Source organism: Teleopsis dalmanni, chromosome X, assembly GCF_002237135.1.
Source record: "Teleopsis dalmanni isolate 2A chromosome X, ASM223713v2, whole genome shotgun sequence".
NCBI classification, from domain to species: Eukaryota; Metazoa; Arthropoda; class Insecta; order Diptera; family Diopsidae; genus Teleopsis; species Teleopsis dalmanni.
In genome coordinates, this window is record NC_051848.1 from 46825528 (window position 1) to 46848125 (window position 22598).

The following is a 22598-nucleotide window of genomic DNA, read 5'->3' on the forward strand; positions in this document are numbered from 1 at the left end:
CTTTACATAAAGAGAGTCTCTATTGTGAATTAGAAACAGGTTTTCTTTAACAGAAACAGTTTAAAGGGTCCGCCTAAGTAGTTTGAGAAGCTTTCACAAATAAATTTTTTCACTTTACAAGTTCCAATAATTTTATAAGTATATTTGTGAAATTCAATAAAATGATGATATATTTATTAATTTATTGTTTTAATGACCAAATACTATTAATAATAAATTTGTTTTTCAATAAGATAATTGTTCAATCGTTAATTAATAGACTATATACAGACCATATTACTCTTAATAAGTGAATTATTTAAGTATTGACCAATTAACCCGTTAAAAAACAAAATTATTATTGAAAATATTATATAAAATATATATTTTTTTATTTCAGTGCATTGCAATAGATAGATTGCTATTTTACATACTCGTAATGTGATATGGTCAAGAGACCACACATATCACACAACGTATAAGTACTCCAAATAATTTCAATGTAAATATTATCACAGTTCTATTTTAAATAAAAATTAATAATTTTCAAATAATATGAGCTTTTATTTTGTCATTGCTTTGATGACACAACTGAGCCGCACATTGCACCATATATGCAATATTTATAGGTTAAAACTATGTCAATAGAATAAACGGTTTCAAGTGAAACCATATATGGAACCCTTGCATTCTTGGTTATTACACCATTTATGCATAAACTATTTCTGTTAAGATATTATGAACATAAAAAAAAAATAAGTAAATATATCACACAATTTATGCCATTTTCAATTGGCGAATCTGGATTCAATCTAGATTTACTCTAGATCTGTCAAATATGTTGCCCAATCGAACATTTATAGAGTAATATAAAATTATAGCAGTTATGCTATATTGGATTCATACGAGACTTTTATTTGTAATTTTAACGGTCATGTTTTCAATTTTAGCTGTGAATTGTTGTTGCTTTTAATGCAAAATGGAAATTTTTGACATCTGAAATTAGAAACAAAATTTAACAATGATTACACAAAATTCTTCTTCTGTGTAGTTGTACACAACATTTACCATGAAATCTTAAACTCTACTTCTTTCCGTTTTTGCAAATGGTAACAAGTTGAAAAATGTATCTTCATCTTTATTTACAGCCAAATGTGCTATTATTTTGATTTTGTACCATTTTTCAAAACGACAGCTAAATATATAAACCAACAAATTGGGCACATGTGGAAGCAAATTATACTTTTTGTCTGTCAAATCATATAAAACAGCTGTTAATTTCAGGGTAATCTTGCTACTATGGCAAAATATCTAGAGTGTTATAAATTAATCTCAAGTGTTATATAGGGGATAAATTCCTCAACTGTGCAAACTGAAGTGTACACAAAAGTTTGCTTACATTTTAATTTTGCTATTTCTTAATTGTGAATTGTGAATTTTTCTGTCAGCCACTTTCGTCAAATTTTATTCACCGTAAATTTGTCCGTTAGATTTAAAAAACATTAGAAATTTTGGGCAAAATTTAATATAAATTTGTATTATATTTTTATAGGTTTTGAAAATGGAAAAATATGAAAAAGCAAAACTTTGTACTCAAATATCAATATAGAATTTTCTAATGATTGTAATTGATAATATAATAATTGAAAAATATTATAAAAACGTAAAATAAAAATTTTTATTATAATAATTATCATAGAATTGCATTTTACTTAGAATGTGTACATTTTGTTTACTTATTTATTTTAAATAACTGTGTTCATTCAGCGTAAATAGAAATTTCCTCACTGGCAAATGTCAAAAATGCATTCAGCATGTCTACCGTACCCTTTATTTTACATTCGATCTCGTATTGCTTTCTTAAGAGCCTGAGCTATCAAAAATGTAAAATATTTGGTCAATGCGCCGTGTCTTTGACTGTGTATTCTCCTTACTTCATTATAAACAAAATTTACACTTTCATATAAATTCAAATAAAATATAAAATGATCAAAAATAATTTTTTTGCTTCTTTCATTTTATTTACATTTATATAAAAAACATTTTTATAAAATTATCTAAAATTATCACAAAAATAGTGTTTACAACAACAAATTTGTTCAAAATTTTCTTTACTTGTCATATGTTTATTGATTTAGGCAGTCATACCAAGAAGTTGTTCTATTGGCGCCTTCATGTCAAAAGAACACATCTCATTATGTGATATTGATTACCAATAGAATTTAAATAAACGCTATTTGTTAGAATAATTGCAATTATTGCTGCAGTTTGAAAGGGCAATAGGTTATATTACCCCCCATTAACAGTAGATCCTGACTGTGCTTAGAGTACAAAGAACTTTTACCTATATAACATCATTATAAAACCAAAACGTACTCAAGGCATTCAGCTATTTGATAGTGCTAGTGCTAGTGCTTAAGATGCTAAAATTCTTCAAATATCTCCACCAAAAATATTGAGAAATCTACCCTATGGCACAGGTAGAACAAGCTCATCCAGAATTCATTTCATCCTATAGTCCAGTGTCCCGCAAAAACTAAAACTTCCAGCATTTTAAATAACTTCAAACTTAGTTCCATGTATCGTCAAGTCAGAGGTTCTATATTTGAAGTATGCAGGTCATGTTGCTCTTGATCTTGCTGTTGAAGAAATATTTGTTTAATTGTAATAAATACAATAATAATATTGTTAGTCTTATTGTAAGATAAGCTAGAATCAGTAAAATAATGAGAAAAAAAATCAAGATTTCTTCTTGACACTTACTTCTTCCATAACTTTTACTAGGGTCTTGAATCCAATTGAACCTAATACTTTGTCATTATTTTTATTTAGAAAGCTTTTAATTCTTTGTAATATTGGTTATTGATAGGCTTGGAGTCGTTTCGTGACATGATTTCACTGTGTATGTCAGAAATGTGGGGATAGTAGTCTAGTATCATAACATACAAAGCATCTGCAAAGTCATAGGATAATGTCAAAGAGCAGGTGCAAATTATTCCGGTTCACTACAAAAGTTACATGATTGAGCACAGCAAAATATACTCCAACCACTTAATTTGGAATTTGAAACGAATGATATGTTAAGTAAAAGCATATTTTATAGGTTGCTATATGTCTATTGCATTTCATAATAATAAGCTTATTCGAAAATTATTGTTCTTAAATCAAATAGTATATAGATAACAAGAATATACATAAAAAAATAAAATAGTTTTCGTTTCAATGTTCAAACCCAAGGTTTCGCGGTATCTTTCCGTCGCAACAGGGTTATATTTATTTAATAATTGATAAATAAAAACAGAATTCCAAAAGAAAATAAAATTAAAATATATACAGTATATTGAAACATTCTTTATATAAAAATATTTGTATGTCTTATTTTAAAACTAAAACGTAATTATATTTAGGTTGTGTCTTCTTTTGTTGTTGAGAGTGTTAAAGGGGGTATTACATAGGAGACCTGCCTGTTATCTTGGTGCGTTGAAATGTCAAATTTGTGCCAAATCTTAAGTGTATTAGCAACATTTACAGGAATGACAAACGGTGCGGTGGAAATCAAAATATTTCCATCAAAATATATTAATAGTATTCTTTCTTGAGAAGTGTTCAAAATAATTTCGGCAATGAATAATGTGTAAAAGTAATCGACGTCCCACCAAGTCGTCGCGCCAAGTATGATGTGTAATACCCGCTCATAAATTATACTGTTTTATATTATATTATATATTTATATTATATATTTATATTATATTATATATTTATATTATATTATATATTTATATTATATTATATATTTATATTATATTATTTATTTATATTTTATTATATTGTTTTTGTGTAATTAAAAGTAATGTATTATGTATTGATTAAAATTTTAACATCTTAAAATCTTGAATTTGTTGTTTATTTTTTACTTTTCTAAACAATTTCCATTTCGCGTTCTATTCCAACAAACTTTAATTGTTCCGTTGGACCATATCTATAGTCAAAGAAGAGTTCTTCGCCCGGTTGTATAGCACGTTTAGCAAATATACCAATACGATGGTCACCAGTAACCATCATTACTTTTGCATAGCAATTTGGATTAATAGAGTGGTTCGCAAAACGAATTTTATTTCCTTTACGTGTTGCGTCCACTACGAAGTCATTGTTTAAATTAAACAAAAATGAACACATGTATTTGTCATATACTTTGCCACGACGATCGGCTTCGTCTTGTGATATGATTTCCCCACAATATTCTGATATGAATTCATTCTTTTGTGCACCTTCCTTAAGAAAAATACCCCAACCTGCGACATCCGATGGAGCCATTAAAAGATGTTTATCTGCAAATGTATGTGTTGTAGATAAATAAATGACATACAATAGAGAAAGAAAAATCTACTTACGCAATCCACGTTGTACGCACACATTTTTACATGTGACTTTAGTAAGTTTGAATTGGTCAGCTCCACATGCCTGACACAAATCTGGATCACACTCTCGCACTGCCAAATAACACGGGCATTGTTTTGTGTTGCATTGTGCTTTACAACGACAACCGGGAAAACGATTCTGGCAGTCGCTGCTGCAATTGCAGAATTTTTCGCAAAAGTTCTGTGTCAATAGACAAGAACAATTCATGTCACATGGCCCAGGATGATCGCATGGTGTGTAATTATACACATGAGCTGGATTTTCTTTTTTAAGTTGGATTTTACGGCAATGTAATGACCATAATCGTTGTTTTTTCTTCTTTTTACGAGGTGGCGTATAATCTTGTCGCAATTCATCAATATTGAACTCGCTCGTTTCCTTTTGGGCAAATGCATATACCTAAAAACACATATAAATGAAATATTCAATATTCAATATATTCAATATATTCTTAAGATTGCTTGTAAAAGAACAAACCTGTTGGCAAGTTTTTGTCAGTAACGTTTGTGCTATAGCGCAATAGTTTTTAAGAAATACTGTATGTAGAGTACGAAAAAGAGATTGATCACCGCCAGTCCATGTACAATTCGTATTTGAAGTGTCCATGATATCAGCTGTAATTAAAAATAAAATAGTTGAATAATATTATTTATAGACTATTTATGTTGTTAGTTAGTCAGTTAGTTAGTTGAAGTGGAGGGAGGAACGAGTCGTCCTCAATTAACTAAGGAAGTCGTTTTGATTCCACAATTCTTCGTAATAATAGTTAGATGATCAAATTAAAACCAATCAGAAACGTTGAAAAATGCGGGTTCCGACCAATGCTAATGCTGGAGATATCGTTGAACGGAAATATAACGCTTAAACCTTAACATGAATACACAACAGGTGTCCTGTGGTCTTTTCTTCGATCATCGGTAGAGATGTGCTACAAGAGATACTACAAAGCATATATTTTACATATTTGACACTCTGGATCTATTTAGCAGATAACTTGAAAGAAATTACAAATAGAAATTTCTGGCTTCTAAAAAAATATGTAATAGATAATGGGATTGTTTGGGATAAGATCGAATTATGGATCTGTAGGATTTTAATAGAAACTATCCTAAGTCAAGGCGAAGAATGGTAGCCACTTCAATGGGACGAACCAATTGGACTCTGGGCGTGTGCATTGAAATACAAGAACAGATGGGCGACATTATGGAGATAAAGAAATAGTTTGGGCACACAATTTAGGATAAATATTCAGCTGTTTTTTGTTGTTGTAATTTAAATACACTATCTACAAAAAATACTCAACTCATCAGTTTATCATCTAAAAATACAATTCAATACTTGCTTTTAGAAATTTTTTAAAACTTTCAATATAACAAAAGTGCAAGCAAAGGAGTATTAATTGAATCGCACTCATATTGTTGTTGTAGTAGTCTGAGGATATTTACAACAACATGTAAGGAATTACAACAGCACAATCAGGAAGTAAGTGCACTCATCGTAATGAACTCTACTTAATGTATACCAAAGAGGAAAGTGATAGCTATGGAATATTTTATAACATTGAGATGAATACTTTTGGTCATCTCGCATTGTTTTTTGTTACAACTTGTAACCAGAACTAAAATTATTCTAAAATGTGGCGGGATTTTAGAGAGCATTTAAAAAAAAATAATTAATTCAATTATTCTACAGCTGGTTTATGATTTCGTTCTAATATAAACACAGAACTTCTCACCAATAACAAGTAGGCAATAACTGTTAATTTGTTATAATCAGTTCTTTGTGCAATCAATGTTCCAATTGCATATATCAGTTAGCACCAGATGATGGCTTGTGTAGTTTCTTTTTTAGTGTAATTAATGCAAATAGTTTGCAAATTTAAACTTTGATATCTCGAAAAGTTAGTTACATCGGTATATAGCGTAGCGGGTAAAAAACTTAAAACTGGTGTGATGGGAAATGTATCAATGTTAATGCAAAACGTTTGCAACCTCAATAACATGATAGCTTGGTATATAGCATAATGACAAAATTAACTCAAAATTGGTATGCCAGTGAAATCGGATTCATGCCATTCGATATAGTTTTTACCGAAAGAAAACCGTCTGCATAATATTCCAAAACTGAGAGAAAGAGAGAGAGAGAGAGAGAGAGAGAGAGAAAAGCTATAACAACAATATTATATTAAAAGAGTAATTTCACATTTGTAGGAATATTATTATGAATTTTTTTCGTAATCGTTACCATAATATATAGAAGCTATAGTAGCAATAGCAAATATAGTAAATTTTGCATAGGTGTAATAGAATTAATATAATACATTTTGGATTATACGAAATCAAAATTATGTCAGATCCATAACATTGCTTACCCATTATTGAGTTTATTTCTGCTGATACAGCACTATTAACAGCTACTCCATTATCTTTTCCGTTTTCTGTATTAAATTCCTTATTGCTAAATTGGCTATTGCTGTCATTGCTGTCTTCTGAGCTTGCATCATTGCATGAATCAATCGGTGGTGTTTTACTATCCGCTGCCAACTTTTCTTTCATGCCATCCTATGCGACAAAAATTTAGTTTCTTCTTAATTGATATGAAGAGTATTTTAAAAATTGGCTTACCAATAGCATATAACAATCCTTGCCGCAAGGTTCTGTAAAAGGTTTAAGTTCGGGAAAACGACGTTTAAACAAATTGGGTCCAGCATGACTTTGTAAACCTATGGCAAGGCAAATATATTAATAAAATTAGCTTTTCATTATTATGATAGAGTTTAGCACTTTTAATTAACACTTATTTTTGTTAAATACTTTTCAATGAATAATGATGTTGAAGAGGGCAAATAACTTTGCAAGTGGTAAGATAATTGTTATTTATATTAAATATTCTTTATATATGTTTGCTTATTAGTAAACGTAGTGACTTTTTCATTGTGTGTAATATAAAAATTTCTTACTTCATTATTATTATTATTAAAATTAATACACATATAAACATTTATATTTTAATTTAAACATTGACATGCATTCACAACGAAAATAAGGGCATTCACTCTCTCTTGTAAACTCATTGCAAGGTGCACGAAATCCAAGAATGCTATACAAAATTGCAAGGATGCCAGAATACCTCTGTTGCGGAATGCAGAATTGCTTCATCAAAATAAAGCAGTTGTTTTTGCAGCCGTATCACATTGAGCGAAGAAAAATAAAACTGTATGTAAGAATGCTGCCAAAAGCAAAAAGCTTTTTGCTTGATAAAAATCTTGACTAATTGTCAATATGTACTTGACAAATTTGTCAAGTTCACAGAACCCCCCTACCCTAATCAGGGGTGTTAATATATAATTAATTTTTATCTGACAATATTTAGAAAATTTTAAACACCTTTCGCTAACAAATTCATATTTAAGAATGAGAAGCAACTGATGTCAAAACAGCTGTTTTTTTCTATTGTTGTTTTGTTGCCAAAGCATATATGCAAGGGTTTAGGCATAGGAAGATTGCAAGCAATTGCAAGAAACTTTGTGCGTGTAATTTGTTGTTAATGGCAAACTCGCGCAATCTGTGCATTGCGTGCACCTTGCAATGAGTTTACAAGAGGGAATGAATACCCCTGTTTTTTCAAAATAAATGTCTTTCATCCTTTCCTCAAATTTTTCTATAGATTAACTATTGATTAACTATTCTTGCGAATTTAAAAAAAAAATGCAAATTTTTATAATACAAAATATAATCCTCAAAAGTGGAACTTGCCCTGAGGTTAATGCATACCGTAAATTTTTTATTTCACACCTTTTTTGTTTATCGTTTATCTTCTTTTCAAATGAAATTAGGAGTCGGATGATGAGATTTTGCATAATATGTAATGTTAAATGATTAATAATGAATATTAATTTCAACATATTTCGAATATTTGACATTCATTAAACAACTACAAACTCACCGTTTGTTTGGTGGCCTAAATTGTAGTTTCAAATATTTTAACGTTTTAACAATAATGTACAATATACGTTTTTATTTGTTACGTTTTTAATTTTTTAAAAAAAGTAAAAGGGAATAAAAATAAAATAATTAAATATTTGTAAATATTTAAAAATCACTTTTCACAATATATATATAAAATTAGAACAATACTTACGATGCAGAAAGCAGTCATATTTGAAGCATCTACGACAGAAAAGGGTATGGAAGGAGTGCATCGTACGTTCTCGGCTAACACTTTCAGCCTTTTCGCCATCTATATTTGGAGTACATTCTTGCGGTCTTTCGGGATCCTGATGCTCAGTTGCCTCGATGTATCTTTAAAATAAAATAAGTAATAAGTATTTGAATTTAATTAATTTATTATTATTAATTAGATTTCGATTTTCTTACTTCTCCTTCAGTTCTATAGCAGTACCTCTATCTGGAAACAATGCACTGATAGCTTGAAATATTATAGGAGCTGGAAATGGTAATTTCTCCTTATCCGTTGTGCCATCATCTAAATCGGAATCTTCTTCATAATAATTCTTATCTTCTGTCTTTTTCTTTTCATTTTCGGTAACGTCTTTAGCATCTGCATTTTCTGTATCAGCTTTTTCATTTTTATCAGTTCGTTCATTTTCATTAGCAGTTTCTTCGATGTTGTCAGTGACCATTGTGCTTGAGGTTGCATTCATTTCCTTTGTATATTTTCTAGTCAACGCATGAACCAGTTCAACGAAAATATGTGTGTCCATAAAATTTGCATCCTTATCCCCATGAACCTTGCCATCATAGTTTTTGATGAGTTCTTCAATAAATTTACCATCTTTATCTAATACTTCATCTCCCATATATGGTATATTATGGAGCACAGTTTCGTCTTCCACCATAAAATTAACCTGAGTTGGCGCCCAAGTATACATGGTGGGAATCGGAGTAACTGCATATAAAATACTGATAGGAGCATTTTGTCGAGTAGTTTCCCCATCTTTATATTGAGTTACTTCAGCTCGTTTGACACAGTCGATGTGTGGTGGTGCATAATTAGAAATGGGTAACCAAGAGCCTATCTCTGCTATGTCTTCCTCATTTCTGGCCCTTTAAAAATAATAATGTTAAGGACTAGTGTTATGCAAAACAAAAATAATAGTAACACAAATATATGAATACAGATACAGTAGTCTCTCCCAATCGTTAAGTAGTTTGTTTAACCAAATTTCCAGTAACTTAAGTTTTCTAGAATCTTTCCTTCTGGTATGTGCACACACCTTATTACACACTAATTTACATATAAGAATATATTCTGATAACTTAAGCTAAACCTAAGTGTTCCGTGAAGTTAAGATATAATTATCTTTAAAATTATTAACACTATAAACAAACTATAAAACTCTGAAATTCTATAAGAATATAACGGCATTGTAAAACTTACCAATTTACATGCCAACAGTGACCGATTTGCTTTGCCCTTTTGGCACGCATTTTAAATCGAATTTTTGTATATTCTTTTTTCACTCTTCTTTTCCATTCATAAAGCACTTTTATATTACTCATTATATTAAATTAAACAATTTTCCAATAAAGAATGCATAAATCAAGACAGATCCGCAGAAGCTTCAACAGCGTCTGTTGATAGCATTCACACTACTTTATTGGCGCGAAAGTAAACGTCAAAAAATACTTTAGAACAAAGCATACAAAGAAAGGTGTTCTTTGCTTTACATGAGGAGAGTCTCTATTGTGAATTAGAAACAGGTTTTCTTTAACAGAAACAGTTTAAAGGGTCCGCCTAAGTAGTTTGAGAAGCTTTCACAAATAAATTTTTTCACTTTACAAGTTCCAATAATTTTACAAGTATATTTGTGAAATTCAATAAAATGATGATATATTTATTAATTTATTGTTTTAACGACCAAATACTATAAATAATAAATTTGTTTTTTAATGAGATAATTGGTCAACAATTAAGTAATAGACTATTTATAGACTAATTTGCTCGAAATATCGGTTCAAATAATATCTTTGAAAAAGAAAAGTTTATTTTAAAAAGTCAATTATTTAAGTTTTAACCAATTTTAACAAAATTATTATTGAAATTATTATATAAATTTTATGGATTTTTATATTCAGTGCATTGCAATAGATAGATTACTGTTTTACATACACAACAACTTCCAACAATCAATAAATCACACATACATATATGGATATGTCACTGGGTATAGTCCATACGTGCCCATTACACGATTAGATAGATTGCAAAAAATAAATGGATTCAAAAAAAAAAGTAAATAAATCACACAATTTATGCCATTTTCGAATGGTGAATCTGGATTCAATCTAGATTTACTCTAGATCTGTCACATTTGTTGCCCAATCGAACATTTTAAGAGTGTTATATACTTTATTGATTAATTAATAATATATCTTACAAATTAATAATAATGATAATGAATTACGCAGCATGGCACGGCTACTTCAACGACAACTACGCACACACGTATTTTTTCTTTTTTACCTTTTTTTCATTCAGTGTCCTCATGATCGAATATATTACAAATAGTAATATAAAATGTTGGTAGTTGTGTTATACAGCGTTTCCATTGCGTGATTAAAAGTAGATAAAAGCAAAAATCAAGATTAAAGTACTGACCCCGTGTTAACCTCAGATTTCCCTTACAAAAGTTAATCTCCTTCTCGTGGTGATTAGTTTTAAGTGTGATGATTATTTCTCTGTGCAACTCTACAAATGTCTTAATGTCATAGATTTTTTTACGATCTTAGAGAAAAGGTCTTAGTGTAATGGATTTTTTTACGATCTTAAAGAGAGTTGTCAAAATCTATTCAAAACAATCATTTAAAATTTGAAAATTCCGAAGTAAGTGAAATTTCTATTAAATTTGTTTAATAATAATTTTATACAAAATTTGTTAAATTATTGTTATAAAACTATTAATTAAATATATATTACAATTCTTTTTATACAAAATTGTAAATTAATGCTTTATTTACAGATATTTATCCAACACACGAACCAAAGCACAACAAGAGGAACGTCAAAATTAATCTCCACCATATAATGTAAACGGTGGAGATTAAAAATGCAAACTGACTTAATCTCGTTCTTTTAATCTCACAAATTGGACACATGTGGAAACAAATTATACTTTTTGTCTGTCAAATCATATAAAACAGCTGTTAATTTCAGGGTAATCTTGCTACTATGGCAAAATATCTAGAGTGTTATAAATTAATCTCAAGTGTTATATAGGAGATAAATTCCTCAACTGTGCAAACTGAAGTGTACACAAAAGTTTGCTTACATTTTAATTTTGCTATTTCTTAATTGTGAATTGTGAATTTTTCTGTCAGCCACTTTCGTCAAATTTTATTCACCGCAAATTTGTCCGTTAGTTTTAAAAAACATTAGAAATTTTGGGCAAAATTTAATATAAATTTGTATTATATTTTTATAGGTTTTGAAAATGGAAAAATATGAAAAAGCAAAACTTTGTACTCAAATATCAATATAGAATTTTCTATTGATAGTAAAGTTTTGAAATTTATAATATAATAATTGAAAAATATTATAAAAATGTAAAATAAAAAATTTTAATACAATAATTATCATAGAATTGCATTTTACTTAGTATGTGTGCATTTTGTTTACTTATTTATTTTAAATAACTGTGTTCATTCAGTGTAAATAGAAATTTCCTCACTGGCAAATGTCAAAAATGCATTCAGTATGATTACCGTACCCTTTATTTTACATTCGATCTCGTATTGCTTTCTTAAGAACCTGAGCTATCAAAAATGTCAAATATTTGGTCAATGCGCCGCGTCTTTGACTGTGTATCCTCCTTACTTCATTATAAACAAAATTTACACTTTCATATAAATTCAAATAAAATATAAAATGATCAAAAATAATTTTTTTGCTTCTTTCATTTTATTTACATTTATATAAAAAACATTTTTATAAAATGATCTAAAATTATCACAAAAATAGTGTTTACAACAACGAATTTGTTCAAAATTTTCTTTACTTGTCATATGTTTATTGATTTAGGCAGTCATACCAAGAAGTTGTTCTATTGGCGCCTTCATGTCAAAAGAACACATCTCATTATGTGATATTGATTACCAATAGAATTTAAATAAACGCTATTTGTTAGAATAATTGCAATTATTGCTGCAGTTTGAAAGGGCAATAGGTTATATTACCCCCCATTAACAGTAGATCCCGACTGTGCTTAGAGTACAAAGAACTTTTACCTATATAACATCATTATAAAACCAAAACGTACTCAAGGCATTCAGCTATTTGATAGTGCTAGTGCTAGTGCTTAAGATGCTAAAATTCTTCAAACATCTCCATCAAAAATATTGAGAACAATGATTGGTGCCCTATGGCACAGGTAGAACAAGCTCATCCAGAATTCATTTCATCCTATAGTCCAGTGTCCCGCAAAAACTAAAACTTCGAGCATTTTAAATAACTTCAAACTTGGTTCCATGTATCGTCAAGTCAGAGGTTCTATATTTGAAGTATGCAGGTCATGTTGCTCTTGATCTTGCTGTTGAAGAAATATTTGTTTAATTCTAATAAATACAATAATAATATTGTTAGTCTTATTGTAAGATAAGCTAGAATCAGTAAAATAATGAGAAAAAAAATCAAGATTTCTTCTTGACACTTACTTCTTCCATAACTTTTACTAGGGTCTTGAATCCAATTGAACCTAATACTTTGTCATTATTTTTATTTAGAAAGCTTTTAATTCTTTGTAATATTGGTTATTGATAGGCTTGGAGTCGTTTCGTGACATGATTTCACTGTGTATGTCAGAAATGTGGGGATAGTAGTCTAGTATCATAACATACAAAGCATCTGCAAAGTCATAGGATAATGTCAAAGAGTAGGTGCAAATTATTCCGCTTAACTACAAAAGTCACATGATTGAGCACAGCAAAATATACACCAACCACTTAATTCGGAATTTGAAACGAATGATATGTTAAGTAAAAGTATATTTTATAGGTTGCTATATGTCTATTGCATTTCATAATAATAAGCTTATTCGAAAATTATTGTTCTTAAATCAAATAGTATATAGATAACAAGAATATACATAAAAAAATAAAATAGTTTTCGTTTCAATGTTCAAACCCAAGGTTTCGCGGTATCTTTCCGTCGCAACAGGGTTATATTTATTTAATAATTGATAAATAAAAACAGAATTCCAAAAGAAAATAAAATTAAAATATATACAGTATATTGAAACATTCTTTATATAAAAATATTTGTATGTCTTATTTTAAAACTAAAACGTAATTATATTTAGGTTGTGTCTTCTTTTGTTGTTGAGAGTGTTAAAGGGGGTATTACATAGGAGACCTGCCTGTTATCTTGGTGCGTTGAAATGTCAAATTTGTGCCAAATCTTAAGTGTATTAGCAACATTTACAGGAATGACAAACGGTGCGGTGGAAATCAAAATATTTCCATCAAAATATATTAATAGTATTCTTTCTTGAGAAGTGTTCAAAATAATTTCGGCAATGAATAATGTGTAAAAGTAATCGACGTCCCACCAAGTCGTCGCGCCAAGTATGATGTGTAATACCCGCTCATAAATTATACTGTTTTATATTATATTATATATTTATATTATATATTTATATTATATTATATATTTATATTATATTATATATTTATATTATATTATATATTTATATTATATTATTTATTTATATTTTATTATATTGTTTTTGTGTAATTAAAAGTAATGTATTATGTATTGATTAAAATTTTAACATCTTAAAATCTTGAATTTGTTGTTTATTTTTTACTTTTTTAAACAATTTCCATTTCGCGTTCTATTCCAACAAACTTTAATTGTTCCGTTGGACCATATCTATAGTCAAAGAAGAGTTCTTCGCCCGGTTGTATAGCACGTTTAGCAAATATACCAATACGATGGTCACCAGTAACCATCATTACTTTTGCATAGCAATTTGGATTAATAGAGTGGTTCGCAAAACGAATTTTATTTCCTTTACGTGTTGCGTCCACTACGAAGTCATTGTTTAAATTAAACAAAAATGAACACATGTATTTGTCATATACTTTGCCACGACGATCGGCTTCGTCTTGTGATATGATTTCCCCACAATATTCTGATATGAATTCATTCTTTTGTGCACCTTCCTTAAGAAAAATACCCCAACCTGCGACATCCGATGGAGCCATTAAAAGATGTTTATCTGCAAATGTATGTGTTGTAGATAAATAAATGACATACAATAGAGAAAGAAAAATCTACTTACGCAATCCACGTTGTACGCACACATTTTTACATGTGACTTTAGTAAGTTTGAATTGGTCAGCTCCACATGCCTGACACAAATCTGGATCACACTCTCGCACTGCCAAATAACACGGGCATTGTTTTGTGTTGCATTGTGCTTTACAACGACAACCGGGAAAACGATTCTGGCAGTCGCTGCTGCAATTGCAGAATTTTTCGCAAAAGTTCTGTGTCAATAGACAAGAACAATTCATGTCACATGGCCCAGGATGATCGCATGGTGTGTAATTATACACATGAGCTGGATTTTCTTTTTTAAGTTGGATTTTACGGCAATGTAATGACCATAATCGTTGTTTTTTCTTCTTTTTACGAGGTGGCGTATAATCTTGTCGCAATTCATCAATATTGAACTCGCTCGTTTCCTTTTGGGCAAATGCATATACCTAAAAACACATATAAATGAAATATTCAATATTCAATATTCAATATATTCTTAAGATTGCTTGTAAAAGAACAAACCTGTTGGCAAGTTTTTGTCAGTAACGTTTGTGCTATAGCACAATAGTTTTTAAGAAATACTGTATGTAGAGTACGAAAAAGAGATTGATCACCGCCAGTCCATGTACAATTCGTATTTGAAGTGTCCATGATATCAGCTGTAATTAAAAATAAAATAGTTGAATAATATTATTTATAGACTATTTATGTTGTTAGTTAGTCAGTTAGTTAGTTGAAGTGGAGGGAGGAACGAGTCGTCCTCAATTAACTAAGGAAGTCGTTTTGATTCCACAATTCTTCGTAATAATAGTTAGATGATCAAATTAAAACCAATCAGAAACGTTGAAAAATGCGGGTTCCGACCAATGCTAATGCTGGAGATATCGTTGAACGGAAATATAACGCTTAAACCTTAACATGAATACACAACAGGTGTCCTGTGGTCTTTTCTTCGATCATCGGTAGAGATGTGCTACAAGAGATACTACAAAGCATATATTTTACATATTTGACACTCTGGATCTATTTAGCAGATAACTTGAAAGAAATTACAAATAGAAATTTCTGGCTTCTAAAAAAATATGTAATAGATAATGGGATTGTTTGGGATAAGATCGAATTATGGATCTGTAGGATTTTAATAGAAACTATCCTAAGTCAAGGCGAAGAATGGTAGCCACTTCAATGGGACGAACCAATTGGACTCTGGGCGTGTGCATTGAAATACAAGAACAGATGGGCGACATTATGGAGATAAAGAAATAGTTTGGGCACACAATTTAGGATAAATATTCAGCTGTTTTTTGTTGTTGTAATTTAAATACACTATCTACAAAAAATACTCAACTCATCAGTTTATCATCTAAAAATACAATTCAATACTTGCTTTTAGAAATTTTTTAAAACTTTCAATATAACAAAAGTGCAAGCAAAGGAGTATTAATTGAATCGCACTCATATTGTTGTTGTAGTAGTCTGAGGATATTTACAACAACATGTAAGGAATTACAACAGCACAATCAGGAAGTAAGTGCACTCATCGTAATGAACTCTACTTAATGTATACCAAAGAGGAAAGTGATAGCTATGGAATATTTTATAACATTGAGATGAATACTTTTGGTCATCTCGCATTGTTTTTTGTTACAACTTGTAACCAGAACTAAAATTATTCTAAAATGTGGCGGGATTTTAGAGAGCATTTAAAAAAAAATAATTAATTCAATTATTCTACAGCTGGTTTATGATTTCGTTCTAATATAAACACAGAACTTCTCACCAATAACAAGTAGGCAATAACTGTTAATTTGTTATAATCAGTTCTTTGTGCAATCAATGTTCCAATTGCATATATCAGTTAGCACCAGATGATGGCTTGTGTAGTTTCTTTTTTAGTGTAATTAATGCAAATAGTTTGCAAATTTAAACTTTGATATCTCGAAAAGTTAGTTACATCGGTATATAGCGTAGCGGGTAAAAAACTTAAAACTGGTGTGATGGGAAATGTATCAATGTTAATGCAAAACGTTTGCAACCTCAATAACATGATAGCTTGGTATATAGCATAATGACAAAATTAACTCAAAATTGGTATGCCAGTGAAATCGGATTCATGCCATTCGATATAGTTTTTACCGAAAGAAAACCGTCTGCATAATATTCCAAAACTGAGAGAAAGAGAGAGAGAGAGAGAGAGAGAGAGAGAAAAGCTATAACAACAATATTATATTAAAAGAGTAATTTCACATTTGTAGGAATATTATTATGAATTTTTTTCGTAATCGTTACCATAATATATAGAAGCTATAGTAGCAATAGCAAATATAGTAAATTTTGCATAGGTGTAATAGAATTAATATAATACATTTTGGATTATACGAAATCAAAATTATGTCAGATCCATAACATTGCTTACCCATTATTGAGTTTATTTCTGCTGATACAGCACTATTAACAGCTACTCCATTATCTTTTCCGTTTTCTGTATTAAATTCCTTATTGCTAAATTGGCTATTGCTGTCATTGCTGTCTTCTGAGCTTGCATCATTGCATGAATCAATCGGTGGTGTTTTACTATCCGCTGCCAACTTTTCTTTCATGCCATCCTATGCGACAAAAATTTAGTTTCTTCTTAATTGATATGAAGAGTATTTTAAAAATTGGCTTACCAATAGCATATAACAATCCTTGCCGCAAGGTTCTGTAAAAGGTTTAAGTTCGGGAAAACGACGTTTAAACAAATTGGGTCCAGCATGACTTTGTAAACCTATGGCAAGGCAAATATATTAATAAAATTAGCTTTTCATTATTATGATAGAGTTTAGCACTTTTAATTAACACTTATTTTTGTTAAATACTTTTCAATGAATAATGATGTTGAAGAGGGCAAATAACTTTGCAAGTGGTAAGATAATTGTTATTTATATTAAATATTCTTTATATATGTTTGCTTATTAGTAAACGTAGTGACTTTTTCATTGTGTGTAATATAAAAATTTCTTACTTCATTATTATTATTATTAAAATTAATACACATATAAACATTTATATTTTAATTTAAACATTGACATGCATTCACAACGAAAATAAGGGCATTCACTCTCTCTTGTAAACTCATTGCAAGGTGCACGAAATCCAAGAATGCTATACAAAATTGCAAGGATGCCAGAATACCTCTGTTGCGGAATGCAGAATTGCTTCATCAAAATAAAGCAGTTGTTTTTGCAGCCGTATCACATTGAGCGAAGAAAAATAAAACTGTATGTAAGAATGCTGCCAAAAGCAAAAAGCTTTTTGCTTGATAAAAATCTTGACTAATTGTCAATATGTACTTGACAAATTTGTCAAGTTCACAGAACCCCCCTACCCTAATCAGGGGTGTTAATATATAATTAATTTTTATCTGACAATATTTAGAAAATTTTAAACACCTTTCGCTAACAAATTCATATTTAAGAATGAGAAGCAACTGATGTCAAAACAGCTGTTTTTTTCTATTGTTGTTTTGTTGCCAAAGCATATATGCAAGGGTTTAGGCATAGGAAGATTGCAAGCAATTGCAAGAAACTTTGTGCGTGTAATTTGTTGTTAATGGCAAACTCGCGCAATCTGTGCATTGCGTGCACCTTGCAATGAGTTTACAAGAGGGAATGAATACCCCTGTTTTTTCAAAATAAATGTCTTTCATCCTTTCCTCAAATTTTTCTATAGATTAACTATTGATTAACTATTCTTGCGAATTTAAAAAAAAAATGCAAATTTTTATAATACAAAATATAATCCTCAAAAGTGGAACTTGCCCTGAGGTTAATGCATACCGTAAATTTTTTATTTCACACCTTTTTTGTTTATCGTTTATCTTCTTTTCAAATGAAATTAGGAGTCGGATGATGAGATTTTGCATAATATGTAATGTTAAATGATTAATAATGAATATTAATTTCAACATATTTCGAATATTTGACATTCATTAAACAACTACAAACTCACCGTTTGTTTGGTGGCCTAAATTGTAGTTTCAAATATTTTAACGTTTTAACAATAATGTACAATATACGTTTTTATTTGTTACGTTTTTAATTTTTTAAAAAAAGTAAAAGGGAATAAAAATAAAATAATTAAATATTTGTAAATATTTAAAAATCACTTTTCACAATATATATATAAAATTAGAACAATACTTACGATGCAGAAAGCAGTCATATTTGAAGCATCTACGACAGAAAAGGGTATGGAAGGAGTGCATCGTACGTTCTCGGCTAACACTTTCAGCCTTTTCGCCATCTATATTTGGAGTACATTCTTGCGGTCTTTCGGGATCCTGATGCTCAGTTGCCTCGATGTATCTTTAAAATAAAATAAGTAATAAGTATTTGAATTTAATTAATTTATTATTATTAATTAGATTTCGATTTTCTTACTTCTCCTTCAGTTCTATAGCAGTACCTCTATCTGGAAACAATGCACTGATAGCTTGAAATATTATAGGAGCTGGAAATGGTAATTTCTCCTTATCCGTTGTGCCATCATCTAAATCGGAATCTTCTTCATAATAATTCTTATCTTCTGTCTTTTTCTTTTCATTTTCGGTAACGTCTTTAGCATCTGCATTTTCTGTATCAGCTTTTTCATTTTTATCAGTTCGTTCATTTTCATTAGCAGTTTCTTCGATGTTGTCAGTGACCATTGTGCTTGAGGTTGCATTCATTTCCTTTGTATATTTTCTAGTCAACGCATGAACCAGTTCAACGAAAATATGTGTGTCCATAAAATTTGCATCCTTATCCCCATGAACCTTGCCATCATAGTTTTTGATGAGTTCTTCAATAAATTTACCATCTTTATCTAATACTTCATCTCCCATATATGGTATATTATGGAGCACAGTTTCGTCTTCCACCATAAAATTAACCTGAGTTGGCGCCCAAGTATACATGGTGGGAATCGGAGTAACTGCATATAAAATACTGATAGGAGCATTTTGTCGAGTAGTTTCCCCATCTTTATATTGAGTTACTTCAGCTCGTTTGACACAGTCGATGTGTGGTGGTGCATAATTAGAAATGGGTAACCAAGAGCCTATCTCTGCTATGTCTTCCTCATTTCTGGCCCTTTAAAAATAATAATGTTAAGGACTAGTGTTATGCAAAACAAAAATAATAGTAACACAAATATATGAATACAGATACAGTAGTCTCTCCCAATCGTTAAGTAGTTTGTTTAACCAAATTTCCAGTAACTTAAGTTTTCTAGAATCTTTCCTTCTGGTATGTGCACACACCTTATTACACACTAATTTACATATAAGAATATATTCTGATAACTTAAGCTAAACCTAAGTGTTCCGTGAAGTTAAGATATAATTATCTTTAAAATTATTAACACTATAAACAAACTATAAAACTCTGAAATTCTATAAGAATATAACGGCATTGTAAAACTTACCAATTTACATGCCAACAGTGACCGATTTGCTTTGCCCTTTTGGCACGCATTTTAAATCGAATTTTTGTATATTCATTTTTCACTCTTTTTTTCCATTCATAAAGCACTTTTATATTACTCATTATATTAAATTAAACAATTTTCCAATAAAGAATGCATAAATCAAGACAGATCCGCAGAAGCTTCAACAGCGTCTGTTGATAGCATTCACACTACTTTATTGGCGCGAAAGTAAACGTCAAAAAATACTTTAGAACAAAGCATACAAAGAAAGGTGTTCTTTGCTTTACATGAGGAGAGTCTCTATTGTGAATTAGAAACAGGTTTTCTTTAACAGAAACAGTTTAAAGGGTCCGCCTAAGTAGTTTGAGAAGCTTTCACAAATAAATTTTTTCACTTTACAAGTTCCAATAATTTTACAAGTATATTTGTGAAATTCAATAAAATGATGATATATTTATTAATTTATTGTTTTAACGACCAAATACTATAAATAATAAATTTGTTTTTTAATGAGATAATTGGTCAACAATTAAGTAATAGACTATTTATAGACTAATTTGCTCGAAATATCGGTTCAAATAATATCTTTGAAAAAGAAAAGTTTATTTTAAAAAGTCAATTATTTAAGTTTTAACCAATTTTAACAAAATTATTATTGAAATTATTATATAAATTTTATGGATTTTTATATTCAGTGCATTGCAATAGATAGATTACTGTTTTACATACACAACAACTTCCAACAATCAATAAATCACACATACATATATGGATATGTCACTGGGTATAGTCCATACGTGCCCATTACACGATTAGATAGATTGCAAAAAATAAATGGATTCAAAAAAAAAAGTAAATAAATCACACAATTTATGCCATTTTCGAATGGTGAATCTGGATTCAATCTAGATTTACTCTAGATCTGTCACATTTGTTGCCCAATCGAACATTTTAAGAGTGTTATATACTTTATTGATTAATTAATAATATATCTTACAAATTAATAATAATGATAATGAATTACGCAGCATGGCACGGCTACTTCAACGACAACTACGCACACACGTATTTTTTCTTTTTTACCTTTTTTTCATTCAGTGTCCTCATGATCGAATATATTACAAATAGTAATATAAAATGTTGGTAGTTGTGTTATACAGCGTTTCCATTGCGTGATTAAAAGTAGATAAAAGCAAAAATCAAGATTAAAGTACTGACCCCGTGTTAACCTCAGATTTCCCTTACAAAAGTTAATCTCCTTCTCGTGGTGATTAGTTTTAAGTGTGATGATTATTTCTCTGTGCAACTCTACAAATGTCTTAATGTCATAGATTTTTTTACGATCTTAGAGAAAAGGTCTTAGTGTAATGGATTTTTTTACGATCTTAAAGAGAGTTGTCAAAATCTATTCAAAACAATCATTTAAAATTTGAAAATTCCGAAGTAAGTGAAATTTCTATTAAATTTGTTTAATAATAATTTTATACAAAATTTGTTAAATTATTGTTATAAAACTATTAATTAAATATATATTACAATTCTTTTTATACAAAATTGTAAATTAATGCTTTATTTACAGATATTTATCCAACACACGAACCAAAGCACAACAAGAGGAACGTCAAAATTAATCTCCACCATATAATGTAAACGGTGGAGATTAAAAATGCAAACTGACTTAATCTCGTTCTTTTAATCTCACAAATTGGACACATGTGGAAACAAATTATACTTTTTGTCTGTCAAATCATATAAAACAGCTGTTAATTTCAGGGTAATCTTGCTACTATGGCAAAATATCTAGAGTGTTATAAATTAATCTCAAGTGTTATATAGGAGATAAATTCCTCAACTGTGCAAACTGAAGTGTACACAAAAGTTTGCTTACATTTTAATTTTGCTATTTCTTAATTGTGAATTGTGAATTTTTCTGTCAGCCACTTTCGTCAAATTTTATTCACCGCAAATTTGTCCGTTAGTTTTAAAAAACATTAGAAATTTTGGGCAAAATTTAATATAAATTTGTATTATATTTTTATAGGTTTTGAAAATGGAAAAATATGAAAAAGCAAAACTTTGTACTCAAATATCAATATAGAATTTTCTATTGATAGTAAAGTTTTGAAATTTATAATATAATAATTGAAAAATATTATAAAAATGTAAAATAAAAAATTTTAATACAATAATTATCATAGAATTGCATTTTACTTAGTATGTGTGCATTTTGTTTACTTATTTATTTTAAATAACTGTGTTCATTCAGTGTAAATAGAAATTTCCTCACTGGCAAATGTCAAAAATGCATTCAGTATGATTACCGTACCCTTTATTTTACATTCGATCTCGTATTGCTTTCTTAAGAACCTGAGCTATCAAAAATGTCAAATATTTGGTCAATGCGCCGCGTCTTTGACTGTGTATCCTCCTTACTTCATTATAAACAAAATTTACACTTTCATATAAATTCA

The 22598-nt window shown here is 29.5% G+C and overlaps 2 protein-coding genes across 2 annotated transcripts; both read right to left on the minus strand.

The window, feature by feature from the left end:
• Positions 1-3822: 3822 nt before the first annotated feature.
• LOC119688054 (histone-lysine N-methyltransferase E(z)-like) lies at positions 3823-10020 on the minus strand. Its single transcript, XM_038102678.1, has 8 exons — positions 9799-10020; positions 8775-9464; positions 8539-8699; positions 7023-7120; positions 6770-6959; positions 4876-5012; positions 4371-4797; positions 3823-4307 (listed from the first exon to the last, which is right to left on the minus strand). The coding sequence occupies exons 1-8, from the start codon at positions 9918-9920 to the stop codon at positions 3898-3900; spliced, it is 2235 nt and encodes a 744-aa protein (XP_037958606.1). The 5' UTR covers positions 9921-10020; the 3' UTR covers positions 3823-3897.
• A 4177-nt stretch (positions 10021-14197) lies between these two features.
• LOC119687883 (histone-lysine N-methyltransferase E(z)-like) lies at positions 14198-20347 on the minus strand. The gene is made up of 8 exons (XM_038102416.1): positions 20125-20347; positions 19101-19790; positions 18865-19025; positions 17349-17446; positions 17096-17285; positions 15202-15338; positions 14699-15125; positions 14198-14635 (listed from the first exon to the last, which is right to left on the minus strand). The coding sequence occupies exons 1-8, from the start codon at positions 20244-20246 to the stop codon at positions 14226-14228; spliced, it is 2235 nt and encodes a 744-aa protein (XP_037958344.1). The 5' UTR covers positions 20247-20347; the 3' UTR covers positions 14198-14225.
• Between the last annotated feature and the right edge of the window lie 2251 nt (positions 20348-22598).